Below are 24,388 nucleotides of genomic sequence, written 5' to 3'. Positions count from 1 at the left end.
TCAATGTTGCAAAACTACAACTCCCAGCATGCCCAGACAGCCAACGGCTGTCTGGGCATGCTGGGAGTTGTAGTTTTGCAACGTTTGGTGGGCCACAGTTTAAAAACCACTGGTCTACGGTAAGGGTAAGAACAGTGTTCCCCAGCATGCAGTTCTTCACATAAGGGCATGCTGTGAGTTGTAGTTTTGCAACAGCTGGAGAGCGGCAGGTTGAAGAACACTGCTGAAGTGCCCCCGCACTCCCCCAACAGGACCACCATAGTGATCTACACCAATTCTTTTAACCAACAAAACATCAGGGACATTTTATTAAATTTTTTTCACCTTTTAACAGCAAAACTCGGTCTCTGCTCTGAATTGCGGATGGAATTCAGTGCAAAAAATCCACCCGCATTTTGCGTGAAAGAAAGCAACAATTGGCGCGGAAACCAACAACCGATTTTCCAGTCAGAAACAATTGTGCGCTTATAATCAGAAAGTCCATCATGTGGACCCATCCTAACTATAGCTTTCAGTGGCTTCGCTATGTGTCTCTTGCCTCTGTCTCTCTTCAGCCACTAACCCTCTTTCACCTCTATGGGTAAAGCTGTAACCTGATCCCTCAGTGAACTAATATGAAGTTGGTTTTCAATGATGGGCGGTTGTGGGAAGAAAGAAGCCTAATAAGTGAGAAGAGAGGTATTCTTCCAGGGGGAAACAGTTTTTTTTTTATTTTAAATCAACTGGTGGCAGAAAGTTAAACAGATTTGTAAATTACTTCCAGAGGAAGTTCTTTTCTTTTTGAACACAGTGCTCTCTGCTGACACTTCTGTCCATGTCAGGAACTGTCCAGAGCAGGAGAGATTTGCTATGGGGATTTGCTTGTACTCTGGACAGTTCCTGACATGGACAGAGGTGTCAGCAGAGAGCCCTGTGATCAGACTGGAAAGAAATTCAAAAAGAAAATAACTTCCTGTGGAGCATACAGCAGCTGATAAGTACTGGAAGGATTAAGATTTTTAAATAGAAGTAATTTACAAATCTGTTTAACTTTCTGGCACCAGCTGATTTAAAAAAATATATAGTTTTCCACTGGAGTACCCCTTTAATAAGATAAATGACACCATTTTTATATATTCGTTAATACTATTAATTTATACAAAGTTACATGTTTTATTTATTTATTTATTTAATGATCTTTAATTTGATTTCACATTTCAATTCTATATATATATATATATATATATATATATATATATATATTTTTTTTTTTTTTTTTTTTTTCTTTTCAATATTTTCAACAGTTTAAGTTTAATATTGAATTTTTTTTTTGTTAACTTGGATTCCCTTACCACAATGGAGAGATATATTTTGATTTGATTTCACTGATCTGAGACATCACATTAAAATAGAAGTAAAAATAACAAAGTGAAAAGGTTAAAAATAATAATAATAAATCAAGACAGTGAAACATAATGAAAGCGCTACTGCAGTGTTTGCTGGTCACACATCTACGTGTTTTTATAAGCTCGTACTCACCATCAACCTGAACTTGGAAGGTCCGAGTGTCAGTCCCGACGTTGCACTCATACTCCCCGGAGTGCTCTGGCTGCGCACAGAGAAGACTTAGAGTGCACTCCTCTCCCTCATCGTCCATAGTCAGATTCCCATCTGGTGTCACTTCTGTCCCATTCTTAAACCAACGAATTACATCCGGTGTGCGGGAAAGCTCGCACTGTATGGACAGGGGGTCCCCTTCAGTCACATGCAGTACAGGGGGGGAGCAGCCGGCGCTTACAAACTTAGCTGGAGGCTCTGCATAATATTAATAAAACACAAAGGAAGAGATGTCAAAGTGGAGTTCTCTATAGTTAAAGGGGTACTCGGCCCCTAGGGTCCCCTGCGATATCGGCTGATTGCTCCGTGCCGGATGACTGGCGATGCGGGGGTTGAGGCTCGTTACGTCACAGTCTTGCCCTGCTCTTGATGTCACAACAACGCCCCCTCAATGCAAGTCTATGGGAGGGGGCGTGACCGCCATCACGCCCCCTCCCATAGACTTGCACTGAGGGGGCGTGGCCGGGACGTCACGAGCCTCTGGTTCTGCACTCAACGCTCTAAACGAATGCCGGGTGCAGGAGGAAGATCAAAGGAGAGGGGATAAGGTGTCTGATCTCGGGGGGGGGGGGCCACCACTGGGTACCCCCACGATCTGACACCTTTTCCCTATCCTTTGGATAGGGGATAAGATGTCTAGGGGCGGAGTACCCCCTTAAAGGGGTACTACAGTACTTTAGGAGTTATTCACTATCCACAAGATAAGTGTCTGTTTTTGGGGGTCCGACTGCTGAGACCCCCGCAGTCTCTAGAACAGGGCCCCGACTCTCCCTGAGGATAAAGCGTTGTGTCTATGAGAGCACTGGAGATACACAAGTGCTGTACTCAGGTATCTTCAACCCTTTCATAGATGTTGCATGGAGCGCATGCCGACCCCACCACTGCATGCACAGGGACAGACAGGCGCTGTTCTGGAGATCCCACCCTCCTGTGATCAGACACTTATCCTGAAGATAGGGGAATAGTTTTAAAGTACTAGAGTGCCCATTTAATATTCTGATATAGGGACTACTAGTAGTCAGAGACACTCAGTGACTGGCTATATGTACCATTAAAGGGGATATGTCTATGACGCAAGGCTCGGCCCCAAGAATAAATTCCTCTCCCGCATCAGAGATAGTCCAGATCACCGTGCTCCAGTAATAATGGGCCTTGACATTCACAAGTCTACACAACTATTTTTGCCATATATTGAGACTGATACAAGATTAAGTCTACATGATAGATAAGGTGGGTGGGGTTATGAAGACTCTTTACCTGTGTTTTGTCATAGAAAAGTTTTGAGTAGGGTGGTGGGCACATTTTTAGTTGGGTGGTAGGCACATTTTGAGTCGGCTGGTAGGCACATTTTGAGTAGGGAGGTAGGCACATTCTGAGTAGGGTGGTAGGAACATTTTGAGTAGGGTGGTAGGCACATTTTGAGTAGGGTGGTAGGCACACTCTGAGTAGGGTGGTAGGCACATTTTGAGTAGGGTGGTAGGCACATTTTGAGTAGGGTGGTAGGCACATTTTGAGTCGGCTGGTAGGCACATTTTGAGTAGGAAGGTAGGCACATTCTGAGTAGGGTGGTAGGAACATTTTGAGTAGGGTGGTAGGCACATTTTGAGTAGGGTGGTAGGCACATTCTGAGTAGGGTTGTAGGCACATTTTGAGTAGGGTGGTAGGCACACTCTGAGTAGGGTGGTAGGCACATTTTGAGTAGGGTGGTAGGCACATTTTGAGTAGGGTGGTAGGCACATTTTGAGTAGGGTGGTAGGCACATTTTGAGTAGGGTGGTAGGCACATTTTGAGTAGGGTGGTAGGCACATTTTGAGTAGGGTGGTAGGCACATTTTGAGTAGGGTTGTAGGCACATTCTGAGTAGAGCGGTAGGCACATTCTGAGTAGGGTGGTAGGCACATTCTGAGTAGGGTGGTAAGCACATTCTGAGTAGGGTGGTAAGCACATTCTGAGTAGGGTGGTAGGCACATTTTGAGTAGGGTTGTAGACACATTTTGAGTAGGGTGGTAGGCACATTTTGAGTAGGGTGGTAGGCACATTTTGAGTAAGGTTGTAGACACATTTTGAGTAGGGTGGTAGGCACATTTTGAGTAGGGAAGTAGGCATATTTTGAGTAGGGTGGTAGGCACATTCTGAGTAGAGTGGAAGGCACATTTTGAGTAGGGTAGTAGGTACTTTTTGATTAGGATAGTAGGCACATTTTGAGTAGGGTGGTAGGCACATTCTGAGTAGGGTTGTAGGCACATTTTGAGTAGGGTGGTAGGCACATTTTGAGTAGGGTGGTAGGCACATTTTGAGTAGGGTGGTAGGCACATTTTGAGTAGGGTTGTAGACACATTTTGATTAGGGTGGTAGGCACATTTTGAGTAGGGAAGTAGGCATATTTTGAGTAGGGTGGTAGGCACATTCTGAGTAGAGTGGAAGGCACATTTTGAGTAGGGCAGTAGGTACTTTTGAGTAGGGTGGTAGGCACATTTTGAGTAGGGTGGTAGGCACATTTTGAGTAGGGAAGTAGGCATATTTTGAGTAGGGTGGTAGGCACATTCTGAGTAGAGTGGAAGGCACATTTTGAGTAGGGCAGTAGGTACTTTTTGAGTAGGGTGGTAGGCACTTTTTGAGTAGGGTGATAGGCACATTTTGGTAAACATTTACTTACCTGATATCTTGACATCAAATGTAATAGAGTCGCTGTCTGTGTCACAGATATATTCCCCAGTGTCGTCCACATTGGCTCTTGGTAAGATCAAACAGCGACGAGTTCCCTCTGAGGTCACCTGTAGGTTCTCATCCTCATCCACTTCCAGTCCATCTTTGAACCAGCGAGCATTACCACCGCTACGTGACACTTCCAGCACCAGCTCCACCCTCGCTCCCACAATATACTCCAGTTCCTGTGAGCGGACGTCTGGGAACACAATCTTTGTGGGAGGCTCTATAAATACCCAAATAATAATATATTTTGGTAGTGACTATGACGAGTAGACCGAAAAACAGAATAGGCATGTAAGCAGAATACTGATACAGCACCCTATAACATCTCTTTCTTATGAGAACACGTTCACTGATGATTCATGGAGTAGTAGCATAAAATGTTGCATACATGAGCCAATATTTCCTCTTACCTGTCACTAATACACTGTAAAATACAGCATCATCCCCGGCATCACAGACATATTCTCCCGAATCCTCCACTTGTGCTGAGTGTATAACCAGTCTGCGTATTCGACCATCAGCCTCCACCCGCACATCCTCGCTGTCCTCCACCTCTACCCCATCCTTGTACCAGCGCACATGGGCATTCTCTCTAGACACCTCCGAGCTTAATATCACAGGCTCCCCATTCACATACGCCAACTCCGTGTCTTCACTTGTGTTGACAAACTTTACTGGTGGCTCTAAAAAAACAATAGCAAAAAAGTCGACAAAATGATCTCTGTGTATAACCATAATATTAGGATAACACATCGAGAAATTAATGGGGTATTCCGGGATAAAAACATTTCATCCCCTATCCAAAGGATAGGGGATAAGATGTCTGATCGCGGGGGCCTGCTGCTGAGACCACCCGCGATCTCCCTGCAGCACCCGCATTCTGTGTGGGTGCTGAATCTCCAGTTTTGGAAACCTCCGGGTTTCCGGGACTGGAGACATGACGTCACGCCCCCTCCATTCATGTCTATGGGCGGGGGCGTGACGGCCATCACGCCCCCTCCCATAGACATGAATGGAGGGGGCGTGGGGTGACGTCATGTCCCCAGTCCCGGAAACCCGGAGGTCACTCGTCACGCCCCCTCCCTTAGACATGAATGGAGGGGGCATGGCTTGACGTCACATCCCCAGTCCCGGAAACCAGGAGGTTTCCGAAACTGGAGATTCAGCATCCGCATAGAATGCTGGTGCTGCAAGGAGATTGCGGGGGCTCTCAGCAGTGGGACCCCCGCAATCCGAAATCTTATCCTCCTATACTTTGGATAGGGGATAAAATGTTTTTGCCCGGATTACCCCTTTCAGCCCAAAAATCATTATTTATTAAGAATAAGACCAACCTGTGTCCTGCAACCTCTTGGGTTGCCAAATGGAATCAAACACTCTAAGACTGTATCAATGACAAGAAACTAGAGATAAGGGAAACGACCTGTCGATGGATTTGAGTTATGCCAAGATTAGAAGTTAGCATCTATCCACATAATGGGGAATAACTAGCTGATCAGTGGGGGTCCGACCACTGGGACCCACTACAATCACGAGGGCAGAGGTCAATTGCCCCCTAAGGCCAGGTTTTCACACATCTTTTTTCTGGTGCTTTTTGGAAAAACTGTTTTGAGCCAAAGCCAGAAGTGTATTCAAAAGAAATAGGAAATATATATAAGAAGGAAGTATACCTCTCCTTCCTACTGGATCCACTTCTGACTTTGGCTCAACCCTAACCTTAGTGTTAGGAGCAGAAGCTTGCGCGTACACTGCAGTTCAGTCACTCAGGGGACAATGGACATCCGTTTCCATTATCAGTGGAGGTCTCAGCGGTCGAACCCCCAACAATCGGCTATTATCACTTATTCTGTGGATAGGGGATAACTTTTAATCGTGAGATATCTCTAGGATTAGATAATAATGGTAATTAGTTTACACCATAAATCATAAAGACTTTATAGTGGAAATTGTTTTGTCTCTACTTACCAGTAACCTTTACATAGTAACAGATGGAGTCATCTCCAGCATCACAGGTATAGTCTCCCGAGTGTTGAGTTTGGGCAAATGGAATAATAAGTCCACGGTGCTTCCCATCCGATTCCAGCTGAATTTCTTCCATCTCTTCCACCTCTTCTCCATCCTTGTACCATCGTACAGAGGCGTTCTCTCTGGACACCTCACAACTCAGCTCCACCTGCTCCCCGGTCAGATACATCAGCTCGGTATCATCACTGGTGTTCAGAAGCTTCACTGGAGGTTCTGGAAAACAGGACGTCACAAATGGGTTGGATAGAAATGGATCACCAAGGAGGAGCATGAGGTCTCCAGGAGGTTGTAGCACCATGACCTGTTAGCTTAATGGGGTACTCCCCTGGAAAACATTTTTTAAATTAATTGAAAGTTAAACAGATTTGTAAATTACTTCCAGTACTTATCAGCTGCTGTATGTTGCAGAGGAAGCTATTTTCTTTTTGAATTTACTTTCTGTCTGACCACAGTGCTCTCTGCTGACACCTCTGTCCATGTCAGGAACTGTCTGGAGCAGGAGAGGTTTGCTATGGGGATTTGCTTGTACTCTGGACAGTTCCTGAGACAGACAGATGTGTCAGCAGAGAGCACTGTGGCCAGATTAACTTTCTGGCACCAGTTGATTTAAAAAAAATATATATTTTCCAGTGGAGTACCCCTTTGATGTCAAGGCAACTGTTGTACACCAACAAAAATCCTGTACTCAGCGCTTATTCTACGACGCCGAACTCCAACCACAGAAGGACCGGACGGGATACTCAGAATTGCGTAGGTTGCTGGTCACCTCGGTGGGCCTAGTCAAGCAGTATAGACTGTTACATCTGTCTGACTCAGTAAAGCTGCCGTTGCTCCGTAACTTGGCATCAGAGTCATTATTTGCCCCCGTGCCTAGCCCAGGATCTAGCGGGATACCTTCGGGTGGAGGATAAACCACGCCCTGGCGTCACAAACACAAGGGGTTAATGCCATCTGCCCCTAGGGTAATTCCATCTGCCCTCATCACACCCTCACCCCAGTATGATCCCTACTCATGCCTCGCACCTCCGGTCTATGCTATTGTTTGGATTCACCTCACTGTCCCGCCAAGTCGGTCCCGATAGTGACGCTGACTATACAGCTATTTAGTGGTTCTGCCTACCTTCTGCTTTGATACCATGACCTATTAGCTTTGTGCCTGGAGGACGCATTTTATGAGAAATCTCTACCTTTCTATTTCGTTTTTCAGTGTGGAGGCGATATGGAAGGGATGCAGGAGCCAACTCACCTGACACCACAACATTATAGAAGACGCAGTCATCTCTAGCGTCACAGACAAACTCCCCCGAGTCTTGCACTTGAGCATTATGGATGATGAGTCTACGATACTTTCCGTCTGACTCCAAAACAAGGTCCTCGCTATCTTCTACTTCCACTCCGTCCTTGTACCAACATACTTTGGCATTCTCCCTGGACACCTCACAGCTCAGTATCACTTCTTCTCCGCTCAGACACCTTTTCTCTACATTATCACTTGTGTTCACAATTCTGACAGGAGGATCTGAAACGAAAGAGACAAAAATAAGTTTATAGGTTCTGTATCCAAAACTATTCCTCCAGGATATATTAAATGGGCACTCTCATTAAAACAAATTTTGCTATTGCACTCCTTATGGTAAATAATAAAATATTTCTAATGTACTTTGTTTATTAAAAAAATTAAGTTTTCTATGTTTTATTTGTGTTTAAAAAAGCTGCCACTAGGTGTCTCCCTACTTGTCCAGAGCACATTCCCCCCTATCCCTTGCACAGACTTTGGACTCCTACTGGCCTGGCAGAAGTCCAAAATCAGGAAATGCAGTCTGGAGTGCAGAGAGTGTGTGTGTGCAGCCTCAGCCAATCATAGCTCATCTCACACTGAACTGCTCTGGGCTGTGTGTAGCAGAGTGAGGGAGGAAGTTCTCCCCTGTATGGCTTCAGATGATGTCATGACTGCTGGGGATCGCCTCTTCCCAGTCTGTGAATCTGACTGAGCAGAAAATACAGAGCAATATCAAGGTAGAAAACTAACAAATAATATAAATAAAGGCAGGGGGTGGTTTATCATGATGGGGGCAGTGAACTGGGAGGATAATATAATTAAACAATATCATGACAGGTACTCTTTAAGGGTTGCATTTTTCATCTTTGGATCTTAAATAGTCTAATTACTTTTAAAAATATTATACTAGTTAAAGGGGTACTCCGGCGCTAAGACATCTTATCCCCTATTCAAAGGTTAGGGGATAAGATGCCTGATCATGGGGGTCCCGCCACTAGGGACCCCTGTGATCTTGCATGCAGCACCTCGTTACCATCAGTCCCCAGAGCATGTTCACTCCGGGTCTGATGACTGGCGATCACGGGCCAGAGCATTGTGACGTCACGACTCCGCCCCCGTCTGATGTCACGCTCCGCCCCCTCAATGCACACAGGGCTGATGACTGGTGATCATGGGGCCAGATCATTGTGATGTCACGGCTCCGCCCCCGTGTGATGTCACGCTCCACCCCCTCAATGCAAGCCTATGGGAGGGGGCTCTGCCCCCTCCCATAGGCTTACATTGAGGGGGCGGAGCATTGTGACATCACACGGGGTTGGTGACTGGCGATCACGGGGCCAGAGCATTGTGATGTCACGGCTCCGCCCCCTCAATGCAAGGCTCCGCCCCTCCCATAGGCTTGCATTGAGGGGGCGGAGCGTGATGTCACATGGGGTCGGAGCCATGACTTCACAATGCTCTGGCCCCGTGATTGCCAGTCACCAGCCCCGTATGATGTCACAATGCTCCGCCCCCATGCTCTGGCCCCATGATCGCCAGTCATCAGACCCGGAGCGAACATGCTAGTTAAAGTGGTACTCCGGCGCTAAGATATCTTATGCCTGATCGTGGGGGTCTCGCCGCTGGGGACCCCCGTGATCTTGCACGCAGCACCCCGTTCTCATCAGTCCCCGGAGCATGTTCGCTCCGGGTCTGATGACTTGCGATCACGGGGCCAGAGCATTGTAACGTCACAGCTCAGGCCCCGTGTGACGTCAAGCTCCGCCCCCTCAATGCAAGCCTATGGGAGGGGCGGAGCCTTGCATTGAGGGGGCGGAGCTGTGACATCACAATGCTCTGGCCCCGTGATCGCCAGTCACCAGCCCCGTGTGATGTCACAATGCTCCGCCCCCTCAATGCAAGCCTATGGGAGGGGGCGGAGCCCCCTACCATAGGCTTGCATTGAGGGGGTGGAGCGTGACGTCACACGGGGGTGGAGCCGTGACATCACAATGCTCTGGTCCCATGATCGCCAGTCATCAGACCCAGAGCAACATGGGGCGGGACCCCCGCGATCAGGCATCTTATCCCCTATCCTATGGATAGGGGATAAGATGTCTTAGCGCCGGAGTACCCCTTTAACCAATATCATTTTGCCTCTACTGCAAGTTCAGTGTAACACAGCTATGGATTCATATGCATATATGACACGTTTTTAGTGTTGTTGTGCGCCATTGTTCTGGAATGACGTTTGTCAATGTGCCAGTGTTCTCAGATCTCAAGTGTTGTTTTGCCATGGATCCGAAATACCACATGCAGTGCGTCATAGTTCTAGATTCAAAGGGACATGTATATCTGGACATCAAGCCTCACTTGTCATTCAGCCATTGCATAACGGTCCTAAATGTCATTCAGAGACTAAGCCCAACACAGTCAATAAGTAATTGTTCCAGAGCAGGAGCGTAACTAGAAAAGGCCGGGCCCCATAGCAAAGTTATGAATGGACCTCCTGACCCCTATATTACATTAGCATCAGGACACTGGGCACCGAGCCAAGGGGGCACCTCAGCAATGCAATGTCCCCCGACACACTGTATAATATGAATAATAAAAATCAGCCCTGTGGGGCCAACAGATAATTTGCCACTTCAAATACGCCAATCTATGTATGATAGTATACTGCTACATAATAGTCATATTATCACAAAATAATACTGCTTCATAACATTCTGCAAGGACATCACCATACATATTACCATCATACTGTTTCTACATAAATCTCACTATAACAAGACCAATATTACCAGTATACAAGGAGGAAATATTATCACCATGCATATTACCATCATGCTGTTACTGACCAAATCCTGTATACTGAGACAGGAGGAATATTATCACCATACATGTTACCATCATACTGTTACTGACCAAATTATGTATACTGAGGGCAATATTACCAATAATACCAGTACACAAAGAGGAATATTATCACCATACATATTACCATCATACTGTTACTGACCAAATTCTGTATACTGAACCCAATATTACCAATAATGCCAGTACACAAGGAGGAATATTATCACCATACATATTACTATCATACTGTTACTGACCAAATCCAGTATACAATTAGGAAATATTATCACCATACATATTACCATAATACTGTTATTGACCAAATCCTTTATACCGAGACCAATATTACCAATAATACTAGTATATAGGGAGAAATAGTATCACCATACATATTACCATCATACTGTTACTGTCCAAATCAAGGATACTGAGACCAATATTACCAATGTTACCAGTATATAATGAAAAATAGTATCACCATACATATTACCATCATACGGTTACTGACCAAATCCTGTATACTGAGACCAATATTACCAGTATACGAGGAGAAATATTATCACCATACATATTACCATCATACTGTTACTGACCAAATCCTGTATACTGAGACCAATATCACCAATAATACCAGTATACAAGGAGGAAATATTATCACCACTATACATATTACTATCATACTGTTACTGACCAAATCCTGCATACTGAGACCAATATTACCAATAATACCAGTATACAAGGAGGAATATTATGACCATACACATTACCATCATACTGTTACTGACCAAATCCTGTATACTGAGACCAATATCACCGATAATACCAGTATACAAGGAGGAGAATATTATCACCATACATATTACCATCATACTGTTACTGACCAAATCCTGTATACTGAGACCAATATCACCAATAATACCAGTATACAATTAGGAAATATTATCACCATACATATTCCCATAATATTGGTTATTGACCAAATCCTTTATACTGAGACCAATATTACCAATATAGTGAGGAATGCTATCACCTACATTACCATCACACTGTTACCACATTAACCCCACTATAACAAGACCGATATGGGCATTTTGCTCTATATAGAAAAAGTATTGCAGCCTCTAGTTTCTCACCATGATGTCCTCTCACTGGAAGAAATGTGCCAAACCATAAAAGGTAAAGAAAATAATTGGTGATAAATTTGGTGCATACATTACTAACTACCTGTAATCGTGCAACGTACATCTGACATCTCATAATATATACAGTAATTCATACATAGTAACCTATTTGTTTTAGGGCTCTCTCACCTGTCACGGTCACATTGTAGAATATTGAGTCGTCTCCGGCATCACAGACAAACTCCCCAGAATCTTGTGTCTGTGCGCAGAGGATGATCAGACGCCGGAGTCTCCCCTCAGACTCCAGACTGATCTTCTCGCTCTCTTCTAATCTCTCCCCATCTTTGTACCAGCGGACCAGGACATTCTCCCGGGACAACTCACAGCTCAAAACCAGTTCTTCTCCACTCAGACACCTCTCGTCTGTGTCATCCTCTGCATTCAGGATCTTCACGGGGGGCTCTGGGGGGGGGGGGGGAAGGAGGTCAAAATTATTATTATTTTTTTTTTTTAGAGCAGTGGTCTCCAACTGTGGCCCTCCAGACATTGCAAAACTTCAACTCCCAGCATGCCCGGACAGCCAACGGCTGTCCGGGCATGCTGGGAGTTGAAGTTTTGCAACAGCTGGAGGGCCACAGTTTCAGACATAAGAAGAAAAGTGCAGGTCCGGCTCCCAAAAGAACGTGGATAAAAACTTTAAACTTAATAAATGTCCATATTAAAAACAAAAAGACAGCAACATGTCACAGTAAAAAATGAAAAACTTCGGCGCGTTTCGGGTTGAAGTATTAGCCCTTAATCATGGCCATGATTAAATGGGTACTCCGGTGGAAAACTTTTTTTTTTTTTAATATTGTGCCAAAAAGGATTCTTCTTTACTGTATAAAAAGTCAGCATACAGGAACACACATGGACAATGTGACGTGTTTCAGGTGTCGTAGTGCACCCTTAGTCGTACAGATTTGTAAATGACTTGGAAATTATTTTCTTTTTGGAACACAGTGCTCTCTGCTGACATCACGAGCACAGTGCTCTCTGCTGACATCTCTGTCCATTTTAAGAACTGGTCCGAGTACTGACCAGAGCAGCATATGTTTGCAATGGGGATTTTCTCCTACTCTGGACAGCTGTTAAAATGGACAGAGATGTCAGCAGAGAGCACTGTGCTCGTGATGTCAGCAGAGAGCTCTGTGTTTCAAAAAGAAAATAATTTCCTCTGTAGTATTCAGCAGCTAATAAGTACTGGAAGGATTAAGAATTTTTTTTATAGAAGTAATTTACAAATCTGTTTAACCTTCTGGCACCAGTTTTTGGGCACTACTATGGGAACACTAAAAATGCTACTGTTTTTTTTCTCTTACCGGCCATACATGACATGTGACATCATGTGACAACCAGGAAATGACACAGCAAAGGACATCTAAAATCAATTAAAAAAAGCTCATAAAAGAGCAAAACACAACATGGGGAGGGGCCAAGAACCTCCTATCCCCAACTCCTGTCCCACAGAAATATCACCCCTGAGGAAGTCACCATGGAGTGACGAAACGTGTGGGGTCCTGTCCATCATTACCATATTCAGCTGCTCCTCCATCTGTGGTTTGTTACCTTTTATTATTTATGTTTGGCTATTTATTATTCTTATGCACTTTGTGTATCATTGTATTGCTATTCGTTTAAAGGGGTGATCCAGGAATTTTTATATATATATATATATATATATATATATATATATATATATATATATATATATCAACTGGCTCCAGAAAGTTAAACAGATTTGTAAATTACTTCTATGAAAAAATCTTAATCCTTTAAGTATTTATGAGCTTCTGAAGTTAAGGTTGTTCTTTTCTGTCTATGTGCTCTCTGATGACACGTGTCTCGGGAAACGCCCGGTTTAGAAGAGGTTTTCTATGGGGATTTGCTTCTAAACTGGGCGTTTCCCGAGACACGTGTCATCAGAGAGCACTTAGACACAAAAGAACAACCTTAACTTCAGAAGCTCATAAGTACTGAAAGGATTAACATTTTTTAATAGAAGTAATTTACAAATCTGTTTAACTTTATGGAGCCAGTTGATAGATAAAACATTTTTTTTTCCCTGGAATACCCCTTTAATGTAGACACTGTGCATTCTGGAGTAGCAGCTTTGCTGTATTTATTATTTCTGCGGGACAGGACTCGGGGATAGGGGGTTCATGGCTCCTCCCCATGTTGTGCTTTGCTCTTTTATGAGCTTTTTTAATTGTTTTTGCTGTCTTATACAGTGATGTTATGTGTGTTTTTTGTACAATAAAGATATACAGTGACCCCCCCGACCTACGATGGCCCCGACATACGATCATTTCAGCATACGATCACTCTCAGAGGCCATCGCATGTTGAAGGCAGCATCAACATACGATGCTTTTGTATGTCGGGGCCATCACATAAACAGCTATCCGGCAGCGCAGACTGCTTCAGCTGCCACCGGATAGCCGTTTACGGTGCCCCGTGTGGTCCGCTGACGATCACTTACCTGTCCTCGGGGCTCCGGCGCGTTCTCTTCGGGATCCCCTGCATCGTCGGCGCTCTCCATCGTCGTCATCACGTCGCTGCGCACGCTGTCCCATCATCCAATAGGAGCGGCGTGCGTAGCGACGTGATGGCGGCGATGGAGAGCGAGGATGCCGGGGAAGCAGAGGTCTTGCCGGAGCGTCGGGGACACCACGGGGACGCGGCGACAGCGATGGAAGGCGACATCCAGGGCAGCGGTGACGAGCGGTGACGGTCCGGAGCGGCGGGGACAGGTGAGTACAACTTCCTATACCAGTGGTCTTCAACCTGCGGACCTCCAGATGTTGCAAAACTACAACTCCCAGCATGCCCGGACAGCCAACGGCTGTCCGGGCATGCTGGGTGTTGTAGTTTTGCAACATCTGGAGGTCCGCAGGTTGTATACCACTGTCCTATACTTTACATTGCACGGATCCCTCAACATACGATGGTTTCAACAAACGATGGTCCATTTGGAACGGATTCCCATCGTATGTTGAGGGACGACTGTATCTGATTATAGACTCCTTTCTGGGTGTGCACATTTATGCAGTGATCCTTCCTTTCCCTTTGTGTTATGGGATTTTTTCGTTGTCAGTAGGACCCCGGTCATTATTTTGGATAGGTAGGGCCCGCCCTCGCTTTTTCTGTGCTAACCAAGACACGACATCATACAGTAAGATGGCGGTGACTTCACAATCCCAATGTATGTCATGCCCATTATGTATAGTACATCAGTTACTGCCAGTGAGAAGGCCGACCAATGGTTTTATGAGGAGTTTCTATGGTTTCTATATTCTTCTCCTTGGGGGTGGCGCAGATTCCTATGATGTACCATGAGGCCTTACTTCAAGAAGCCAACATACAGTAGATATTACAAGAAGCCATGGCTGGCAGCAGCGCTAATTGGGGTCTAGTTGATTAGTCAGTAATCAGATCTATATGTGTGTATGAGAGCGCAGGTGATATCTGTGCGCGCCCATACACATGGATACCAAAGCACTATACATTCTCCACAGTTGAGTTAATACAGTGATCCCTCAACTTACAAAGGCCTCAATATACAATAGTTTCAGCATACAATGGTCTTTTCTGGACCATTGTAACTTGAAACCAGACTCAACATACAATGCTATGGAATCTGCAAAACATGTCAATGGCCGGAAGAACCGACCGATCAGAATGGGAATTCACTGGTAAAAACCCCTGTATTACTGAGGTGTATGCACTGACTGGTGTCTGGTAGCGCCCCCTACAGTACAGGGAGGTATTACATGTTCTGTACTTCTTACCTGTATTATTGAAGTGTATGCACTGACTGGTATCTGGTAGCGCCCCCCTACAGTACAGGGAGGTATTACATGTTCTGTACTCTTTACCTGTATTACTGAAGTGTATGCACTGACTGGTGTCTGGTAGCGCCCCCCTACAGTACAGGGAGGTATTACATGTTCTGTACTCTTTACCTGTATTACTGAAGTGTATGATGCACTGACTGGTGTCTGGTAGCGCCTCCTACAGTACAGGGAGGTATTACATGTTCTGTACTCTTTACCTGTATTACTGAAGTGTATGATGCACTGACTGGTATCTGGTAGCGCCCCCTACAGTACAGGGAGGTATTACATGTTCTGTACTCTTTACCTGTATTACTGAAGTGTATGATGCACTGACTGGTGTCTGGTAGCGCCCCCTACAGTACAGGGAGGTGTTACATGTTCTGTACTACTCTTTACCTGTATTACTGAAGTGTATGCACTGACTGGTGTCTGGTAGCGCCCCCTACAGTACAGGGAGGTATTACATGTTCTGTACTTTTTACCTGTATTACTGAAGTGTATGCACTGACTGGTGTCTGGTAGCACCCCCTACAGTACAGGGAGGTACTACATGTTCTGTACTACTTTTAACCCATGCCATGGTTAGCTGCTCCTTTGGACACCAGGTGAGGGCGGCTCCATTTTACTTTCTTAGGACATTGCGTGTACTGTATAGGACCCTGAAGAAGCTTCTGTCCGCTACATAGACCAGTGTTTCCCAACGAGGGCGCCTCCAGCTGTTGCAAAACTACAACTCTCAGCATTCCCGGACAGCCTTTCATGCTGGGAGTTGTAGTTTTGCAACAGCTGGAGGCACCCTGGTTGTAAACCACAGAAATAGACAGTTATTTACAGCTCCCAGCAGATCTTTCTTACTTTTATATGTAAGGATTTGCTTTATCTATATTAGTTATCTACTTATTTTTCTTTAATCCTCACTTTATCTTATTTTTGGATGACATTTTGGGGCTTCAGAACCAATTACAAGGTTTCCATAGAGTTATAGTCTCAACATACAATGGTTTCAACATACAATGGTCTTCCTGGAACCAATTAATATTGTAACTTGAGGGACCACTGTATAGGGTCTTATCAACTGTGGACATGTTTCGCAGATTCCATAGCATTGTATGTTGGTCTGGTTTCAAGTTACAATGGTCCAGAAAAGACCAGAGAAGACCATTGTATGTTGAAACTATTGTATGTTGAGGCCATTGTAAGTTGAGGGATCACTGTATTAACTCAACTGTGGAGAATGTATAGTGCTTTAGTATCCATGTGTATGGGCGCGCACAGACATCACCTGCGCTCTCATACACACATATAGATCTGATTACTGACTAATCAACTAGACCCCAATTAGTGCTGCTGTCAGCCATGGCTTTTTGTTTTATCCTACTATTAACAATTAATGGTCATACAGGGACTCATTAGACTGGTATATAGCTGCTGTGGGGCACATTATTACTAGCGCCAAGGTGTTAAAGGGGTTATCCAGGAGAAAAACGTATTTATATTATATAAAAATAAACTGGCTCCAGAAAGTTAAACAGATTTGTAAATTACTTTTATTAAATTTTTTTTAATCCTTTCAGTACTTATGAGCTGCTGAAGTTGAGTTGTTCTTTTATGTCTAAGTGCTCTCTGATGACACCTGTCTCGGGAACCGCCCAGTTAAGAAGCAAATCCCCATAGCAAACCTCTTCTACTCTGTGCAGTTCCCGAGACAAGCAGAGATGTCAGCAGAGAGCACTGTTGCCAGACAGAAAACAACAACTCAACTTCAGCAGCTGATAATTATTGAAAGGATTAAGATTTTTTTATAGAAGTAATTTACAAATCTGTTTAACTTTCTGGAGCCAGTTGATATAAAAAAAAAATTATTTTTTTCCTGGAATACCCCTTTAAGTGTTTTTTCTTATACAGTAGATATTACTTATTCCCGATAGATGTTGTATTGACAGAAATCTAATGGACTGACCTGTCACCATCACGGTGTAGAAGACCGAGTCGTCTCCGGTGTCACATACATACTCCCCCGAGTCCTCAGGTTTGGCACAAGTAATAACCAATCTACGATGTCTTCCGTCAGACTCCAACCTGATGTTCTCGTTCTCCTCCACCTCCACGCCATCCCGATACCAGCGCACGCGGGCGTTCTCCCTGGACACCTCACAGCTCAGCACCGCCGGCTCACCGCTCACACACTTATGTTCCATGTCATCATCTGTGTTTATGATCTTCACCGGAGGATCTTCATATAGAATGAGACACATCCCTGGCTTAGTAGGATAGACTAGGCCTCAACTCACAGTCACAAACATGGCCGCCCATTCCCAGACACGCACTCATGGTAGCTAAAGTCCGATGGTTAGTATTACAACTGGGCAACTTGCGACTTTATCCTTCAATGGTTTTATAATACTGGTTGCTCCATGTCTAAAAGAGAAGGATAAATCTGCAGACCCCCCCGACAAAACTATATCTATATACAGGGCTCCATTCCTGCTGGAACGCATTGGGAACTGAGTTCCTGCATTTTTTCCACAGCAGGAACACTCTTCGGCTGCATTCACACCACGTTTTTGCAATACAGTTTCCCGTGTCAGGTTTTTGATGAAAAACGGATTCCTCAAAACCGGACTAAACTGTATCAAAACGTGTGTACAAATTTTAACCCCCGTATACGGTTTGAAAAACGATGTCCGGTTGCATCCGTTTTTTAACAAAAAAAAAAAGTATACGTTTTTAACTTTTCACTCCATTATGAATAAAGTTTCACTTGTTTAATTGAAATTCCAAGAAAAAAATTGTGCAAAGTCAAAAACCATATGATGAAAACCGGATGGAACCGTACGCACATATGGCTCTGTACGGTTCCCATTGACTCCCATGTTTAAAAAAAACGTATACGGTTTCTCACCCGGACGAAAAACTGTGGTAGGCTACAGTTTTGGGTACGGGAAAAAAACGGACAAAACCGTGCAAGATGCAAAACGGATGCAACCGGATACATCTTTTGGCATACGGTTTTCAATGGAGAGTCAATGCATACGGTTTTCAATACGGTTCCGTACGGTTTTCACATTAAAAACGTATGTGGGAACTGTATTGCAAAAACGTGGTGTGAACCCGGCCTTCCCATCCTGCAGGACGCCCTTGAGTGGAAATTTTGGGTGAGTTTCCACACTTTTTTCCCAGGACTTGTCTATATATCTATCACAAACTGACCTGTTACAGCCACAGTAAAGACAGCAGAGTCATCGATGGCATCACAGACAAATTCACCGGAGTCCGACGGCTGTACCGAGAGCATGATCAACCGGCGGTGACGACCGTCTGCCTCAAGTATGATCTTCTCACTTTCTTGCAGTTCTTCGTCGTCCTTATACCAACAGACCTCAGCATTTTCTCTTGACACCTCACAGCTCAGCTCCATGCGCTCCCCGCTGAGTAACGCCTTGGTGTCACTCGCGCAGACTATCTGGACAGGGGGGTCTACAGAGAATAGGAGGGACACAGGATTACAGGGGATGAAGTATTAACAAGTATTAATCTGTCTATGACAGAAACACGGAGCTTAGTTTACTTGGTGTTCATTGTGGCCCACATGGCTCTGCTTTTCCTAATCCTGTCCTTTCTTGTGTATTAGCACGGGGGGGGGGGGGGGGGGGGGGGGGGGTAAGGGAGGGCAAAACAGCAAAACAAAACAAATGCTCCACTATATACATAAAGGCTTCATTTTATTTTGTTGTTTTGTTTGTTTTTTCACTTCATTCCCTCATGGTTTTCAAAAATGTCATTGTCTTACCCTGTCATAGAAACTTAAAGGGGTACTCCACTTCCCCAGTGTTCAGAACATTTTGTTCAGAACGCTGGATCGGGATGCGCGGGTTGTGATGTCACGGCCACGGGCCTCATGACGTCAGGCCATGCTCCCTCAATGCAAGTCTATGGGAGGGGGCGTGGCAGTCGCCACGCCCCCTCCCATAGACTTGCATTGAGGGGGCATGGCCTGACGTCATGGGGCCCGTGGCCGTGACATCACAACCCCTGCAGCCTGCACCCAGTGTTCGGAACAAAATGTTCCTATCACTGGGACAGTGGAATACCCCTTTAAAGAGTACCTGTCACCAAACTAAACTTTTAACTCCTTAAGGACCAGGGGTTTTTCCGTTATTGCACTTTCGTTTTTTCCTCCTCACGTTTTAAAAATCATAACCCTTTAAATTTTGCACCTAAAAATTCATATGATGTCTTATTTTTTGCGCCACCAATTCTACTTTGCAGGGACATCAGTCATTTTACCTAAAAATCTACGGTGAAATGGAAAAAAAAATCATTGTGCGACGCAATTGAAGAATAAAATTTTGGTGGCTTCCGTTTCTACACAGTGAATTTTTCGGTAAAAATGACACCTTATCTTTATTCTTTAGGTCCATATGATTAAAATGATACCCTACTTATATAGGTTTGATTTTGTCGCACTTCTGGAAAAAATTCAAACTACATGCAGGAAAATTTATACGATTAAAATTGTCATCTTCTGACCCCTATAACTTTTATTTTTCCACGTACGGACCGGTATGTAGACTCATTTTTTGCGTCGTGATCTGAAGTTTTTATCGGTACAATTTTTGTTTTGATCGGACGTTTTGATCGATTTTTATTCATTTTTTCATGATATAAAAAGTGACCAAAAATACGCTATTTTGGACTTCGCAATTTTTTTGCACGTACAGCATTGATCCTGCAGTTTAATTAATGATATTTTTTATAGTTCGGACATTTACGCACGGGGCGATAGCACATATGTTTATATTTATTTTTATTTACATGTTTTTTTTTTTTTTAAATGGGAAAAGGGGGGTAATTTGGACTTTTATTAGGGAAAGGGTTAAAGGGGTACTCCAGCACTAAGACGTCTTATCCCCTATCCAAAGAATAGGGGATAAGATGCCTGATTGAGGGGGTCCTGCCGCTGGGGACCCCCGTGATCTTGCACGCAGCACCCCGTTATAATCAGTCCCCGGAGCGTGTTTCCTCTGGGTCTGATTACTGGCGATCACGGGGGCCAGAGCATTGTGACGCCATGGTCCCAAACCCGTGTGACGTCACACTCCGTCCCCGTCAATACAAGCCTATGGGAGGGGGCTTGACAGCTGATTGCCAGCACTGTTCACTGCAAAGCCATAGCTTTGCATTGATCAGTGTTATCGGCGATTGATTGTTCAAGCCTGGATCTAAGGCTTGGAGCAATCAATCACCGATCGGATGCACGGAGGAAGGTGAGTGACCCTCCGCTCGCGTCCTAGCTGATCGGGACACCGCATTTTCACTGCGGTGGTCCCGATCAGCCCCACTTAGCAGCCGGGAAGCTTTTACCTTAGTTTTAGACACGGCGTTCAAATTTGAACGCCGCGTCTAAAGGGTTAATAGCGCGCGGCACCGCGATCGCTGCCGCACGCTATTAGCCCCGGGTCCCGGCTTCAGATACATGCTGTTGTGTGTACAGACCAGCTGTTTGTTACAACCTGAGCTCCGGCCGCACATGTCGGCCGCGAGTGCACTGTCCCTGCTCCCTGCGGGGCCAGGATTCGCATCGCAAGGCGCGCCCGCATGCGAGTCCTAGCCCGTCACCTCTGCTGCCTCCTCCACTGTGTCTCAGCTCCAGCACGCGTGTCCCCGTCTCCTAGGGCGCGCGTACTGGTGCTCTGAGATTTAAAGGGCCAGTACGCTCATAATTAGTAATGCACCTGAACAGCACATTATAAAGTTGTTGCACCTCCCACATCCCCCTGCCGGATCTTCAGTGCTCATTGCCTAAGAGAAAGCGTTCCCATAGCCTGTTTTGCCTACTTGTGTTTCCAGACCCTCCTGCTATGTTTATTGACTCAGAACCTTTGCCACCTGCCTTGACCTTCTGCTACGTTGTCTACGCCTCTTTCTCATCCTCCTGTACCTCGCCTTGTCCAGTTACCTGTGTGGTCGGGCTGTGTCGAGGGTAGCGACCTGGGTGTCGCCTGCCGCAGCAAATCCATCCTGCTTTGCGGCGGGCTCTGGTAAAGACCAGAGGCACCTTAGACTCCGCTCCCCGATACGGTCCGAGTCATCAGCCACACAGGTAGAGGATCCACTACCAGCTCCGTGACAGCCCGCTATCAGGTGTGTGACACTGTTAGGGTTGATATTTTGTATTTTTTTTAAACTGAGCATGTAAAGAAAGATAACGGAGCACTCACCCGGTATACCGGTATACTTCCCAAACTGGCAGATAGATAGCAACAATCCTCTTCTCTACGCGGGGAGGCGGTGGATGTTCCGGTATGCGTCTGAGCTCCCCCCCAGAAGAGGATCGTTGCTATCTATCTGCCAGTTTGGGAAGTATACCGGGTGAGTGCTCCGTTATCTTTCTTCACATGCTCATTATTACTACGGTACTTTTGTTCAGCGTGAGCACCTCCCATTATCCCGGTTTTCAGTGACAGCATGCCTATATAACTCCTATCCAATTATTGAGGAATGTTGGAACTACACCAGTCCCTATTTGTATATGTTTCTTGTTGGTTCAACCTTTTTGTTTTTTAAAGTCGTAAATGTTTAAGCCAAAAAACACCAGAAAAAAACCACACCAGCCTAGACTTAGCTTAGCACTTTGATGTGTGTAGAGTGAAATTTCAGGATACGTGTACCTGCACAAAATCTATCAAATGTCCTGTGACCATTTAATAAATTTGGGGCACCTACACATTAGCATCACCCAAAAAAAAAGGTGTACAAAAATCCTTCACCTACACCTACAATGATGAATCCAAGGAGAGGGAGCCTATAGAAGGTACCACGCTGGGCACCAACCTTAGGCCAGTAGAAGGCAGAACCAATTTTCCAATCGCTCATCAGCTGATATATATAATTCACAAACTCTCTTATGATTGAGACATTACTGACCTTTCACATATACATTGTAGAAAATAGAATCATCTCCGGCATCGCACATGAACTCTCCTGAATCTTGGGTTTGGGCAGATGGGATGATCAGTCTACGGTGACGCCCTTCCTCCTCTATGACAATGTTCTCACTCTTCTCCAGCTCCTCACCATCCTTGTACCAGCGCACCAGGGCGTTCTCCCTTGACACTTCGCAGCTCAGCACCACACGTTCCCCGCTCATGTGACGGTGTTCTGCGTCGTCGTCTGTGTTCACAATTTTCACTGGAGGATCTAAGGGGACAGAGAACGCTTACCAATCTCCCTTTTACTAGAGGGAGGGGCTTAAGTGAAAAGGGTGGGGCTTTAAACGAGTGTGTAAGGGTTCAAATTTGCATGCTGTTGTATTAGATAAATGATGCCTTGGTCACGTGATGCTCCCTAGCCTATGTTTTTGCACAGAATCATGTAGAAGCACTTGACAAAGAGTCCCTAGTCCAGCCTCCTCTCCCAGGAGAGGGGTGGACCAAAAACCAACCTAGGTCTGGCTTTTGTCAGAGTAACATCATCTCCTAGCTCTGCTCCTTCTAGGCACACCTACACTTAAGCTTTAAATGTGTTACTTCGAAGTTTAATCCTGTTCAAGACAGAACCTGTTACAAGCAAGTCACTGTGCTGTTCCAGTCTACGCTGTGAGGACAAAGTGCTTCAAGTCTTCATCTACAAGAAAGAATTTATTCTAAGTCAGAGGAGAAAACCTCTCTGAACAAGGGTCCCTCTGCAGCACTAAACTCTTCAGTGACCTTTGGGGATCATGCGTTCATAAGGAAAGAAAGTACTACACCAGAGAAAGCCAACCTGTGTGGATCCTTATCAGAAGACAACAAACTAGGCAAACCTACACCAGGGTTACTTTTAAGTTTAATCCTGTTCAAGATAGAACCTGCTACAAGCAAGTCAGCATCCTGTTCCAGTCCACGCTATGAGGATAAAGTGCTTCAAGTCTTTAGCTACAAGAAGGAGTTTCATCTAAGTCAGAGGAGAATAACACTGAACAAGGGCCCCTCTGCAACATTAAACTCTTCAGTGACCTACGGTCAGAAATAAGGCTGGGTGGCTATCACGACATCTTCCCTTTGGGTAGCATCCCACAACCAGATTCATAAGTAAAGAACGTACAAGATAATGGAACTGTGTATTATCTCTATCTACCTCTATTTACATATCTTTTAGTCATCGCACTTACGTGGGCTAACAGCACCTCTGACTAAATCTGCAACCTTTAAAGAGACAGTGACCAAATACTCATCAGCATCAAAGATAAAGCAACTGCAACTGCTGGAGGCGGGCGAACCAAAAGGGATGTTCCCAGAGACTTTGGGTTGTTTTTTTAAAACATTTTTAGCATTCTTTAGAAAGAGAAAGAGCTCGGCACAGCTCTCATACACCCAATGTCCTGACGCTCAGGGACCCACAATCCGTACACCTACAGCGGGGTGCTCAATCAGAAATCCAGTGAACAATGTATAGAAAGAATTCCGTATAGAAATTGGAAATAATGGAGCACTCACCCAGGTTTGAAGTCTTGAAAATTATTTCCAATTTCTATACGGAATATTTGCAGTATATGAACTGTCTCTTACAAATGTGAGCACCACCTGAAGTCATTCACACACGAGCCATGCAGCCATTTACCGTGACCATCAATATTTATCGAAGTTGTCCGATATTGTTTGAATTGCTGCTTACCATTGACTGTGGTGCCGGTGTCATTCCTTTGCTTATTGTTAATGCATAGCAAGAAATAATGATGGCACTCACCACATACGGGGTGACAGCTGTACTTTATTCGGTGACCGGCAGATACAGCAATGGGGAGGAGGGACGCTAGTCAGGATATGAGGATGAGATATGAGGACAGGATATGTGGTCAGGATATGAGGATGGGATATGAGGAGGAGATATGAGGAGGAGATATGAGGACAAGATATGAGGTTGGGATATGTGGACGAGATATGAGGTTGGGATATGATTA

The 24,388-nt window shown here is 44.9% G+C and overlaps 1 protein-coding gene across 3 annotated transcripts in view; it reads right to left on the bottom strand.

Moving 5' to 3' along the window:
* Positions 1 to 24,388, bottom strand: part of OBSL1 (obscurin like cytoskeletal adaptor 1) — a 102,052-nt gene that overhangs the window by 27,166 nt on the left and 50,498 nt on the right. For all 3 annotated transcript variants that reach the window (XM_056535879.1, XM_056535880.1, XM_056535881.1), the window contains exons 9-17: positions 22,375 to 22,647; positions 18,658 to 18,924; positions 17,408 to 17,680; positions 11,760 to 12,032; positions 7,579 to 7,851; positions 6,273 to 6,545; positions 4,718 to 4,990; positions 4,252 to 4,527; positions 1,519 to 1,794 (exon numbers count right to left, since the gene is read on the bottom strand). In XM_056535879.1, the coding sequence (XP_056391854.1) occupies positions 1,519 to 1,794; positions 4,252 to 4,527; positions 4,718 to 4,990; positions 6,273 to 6,545; positions 7,579 to 7,851; positions 11,760 to 12,032; positions 17,408 to 17,680; positions 18,658 to 18,924; positions 22,375 to 22,647 (2,457 nt within the window). The remainder of the gene's footprint in view (positions 1 to 1,518; positions 1,795 to 4,251; positions 4,528 to 4,717; positions 4,991 to 6,272; positions 6,546 to 7,578; positions 7,852 to 11,759; positions 12,033 to 17,407; positions 17,681 to 18,657; positions 18,925 to 22,374; positions 22,648 to 24,388) is intronic.

This window comes from Hyla sarda, chromosome 8 (genome assembly GCF_029499605.1).
Source record: "Hyla sarda isolate aHylSar1 chromosome 8, aHylSar1.hap1, whole genome shotgun sequence".
Lineage (NCBI taxonomy): Eukaryota > Metazoa > Chordata > Amphibia > Anura > Hylidae > Hyla > Hyla sarda.
This window is presented reverse-complemented; position numbering and strand designations above follow the sequence as displayed.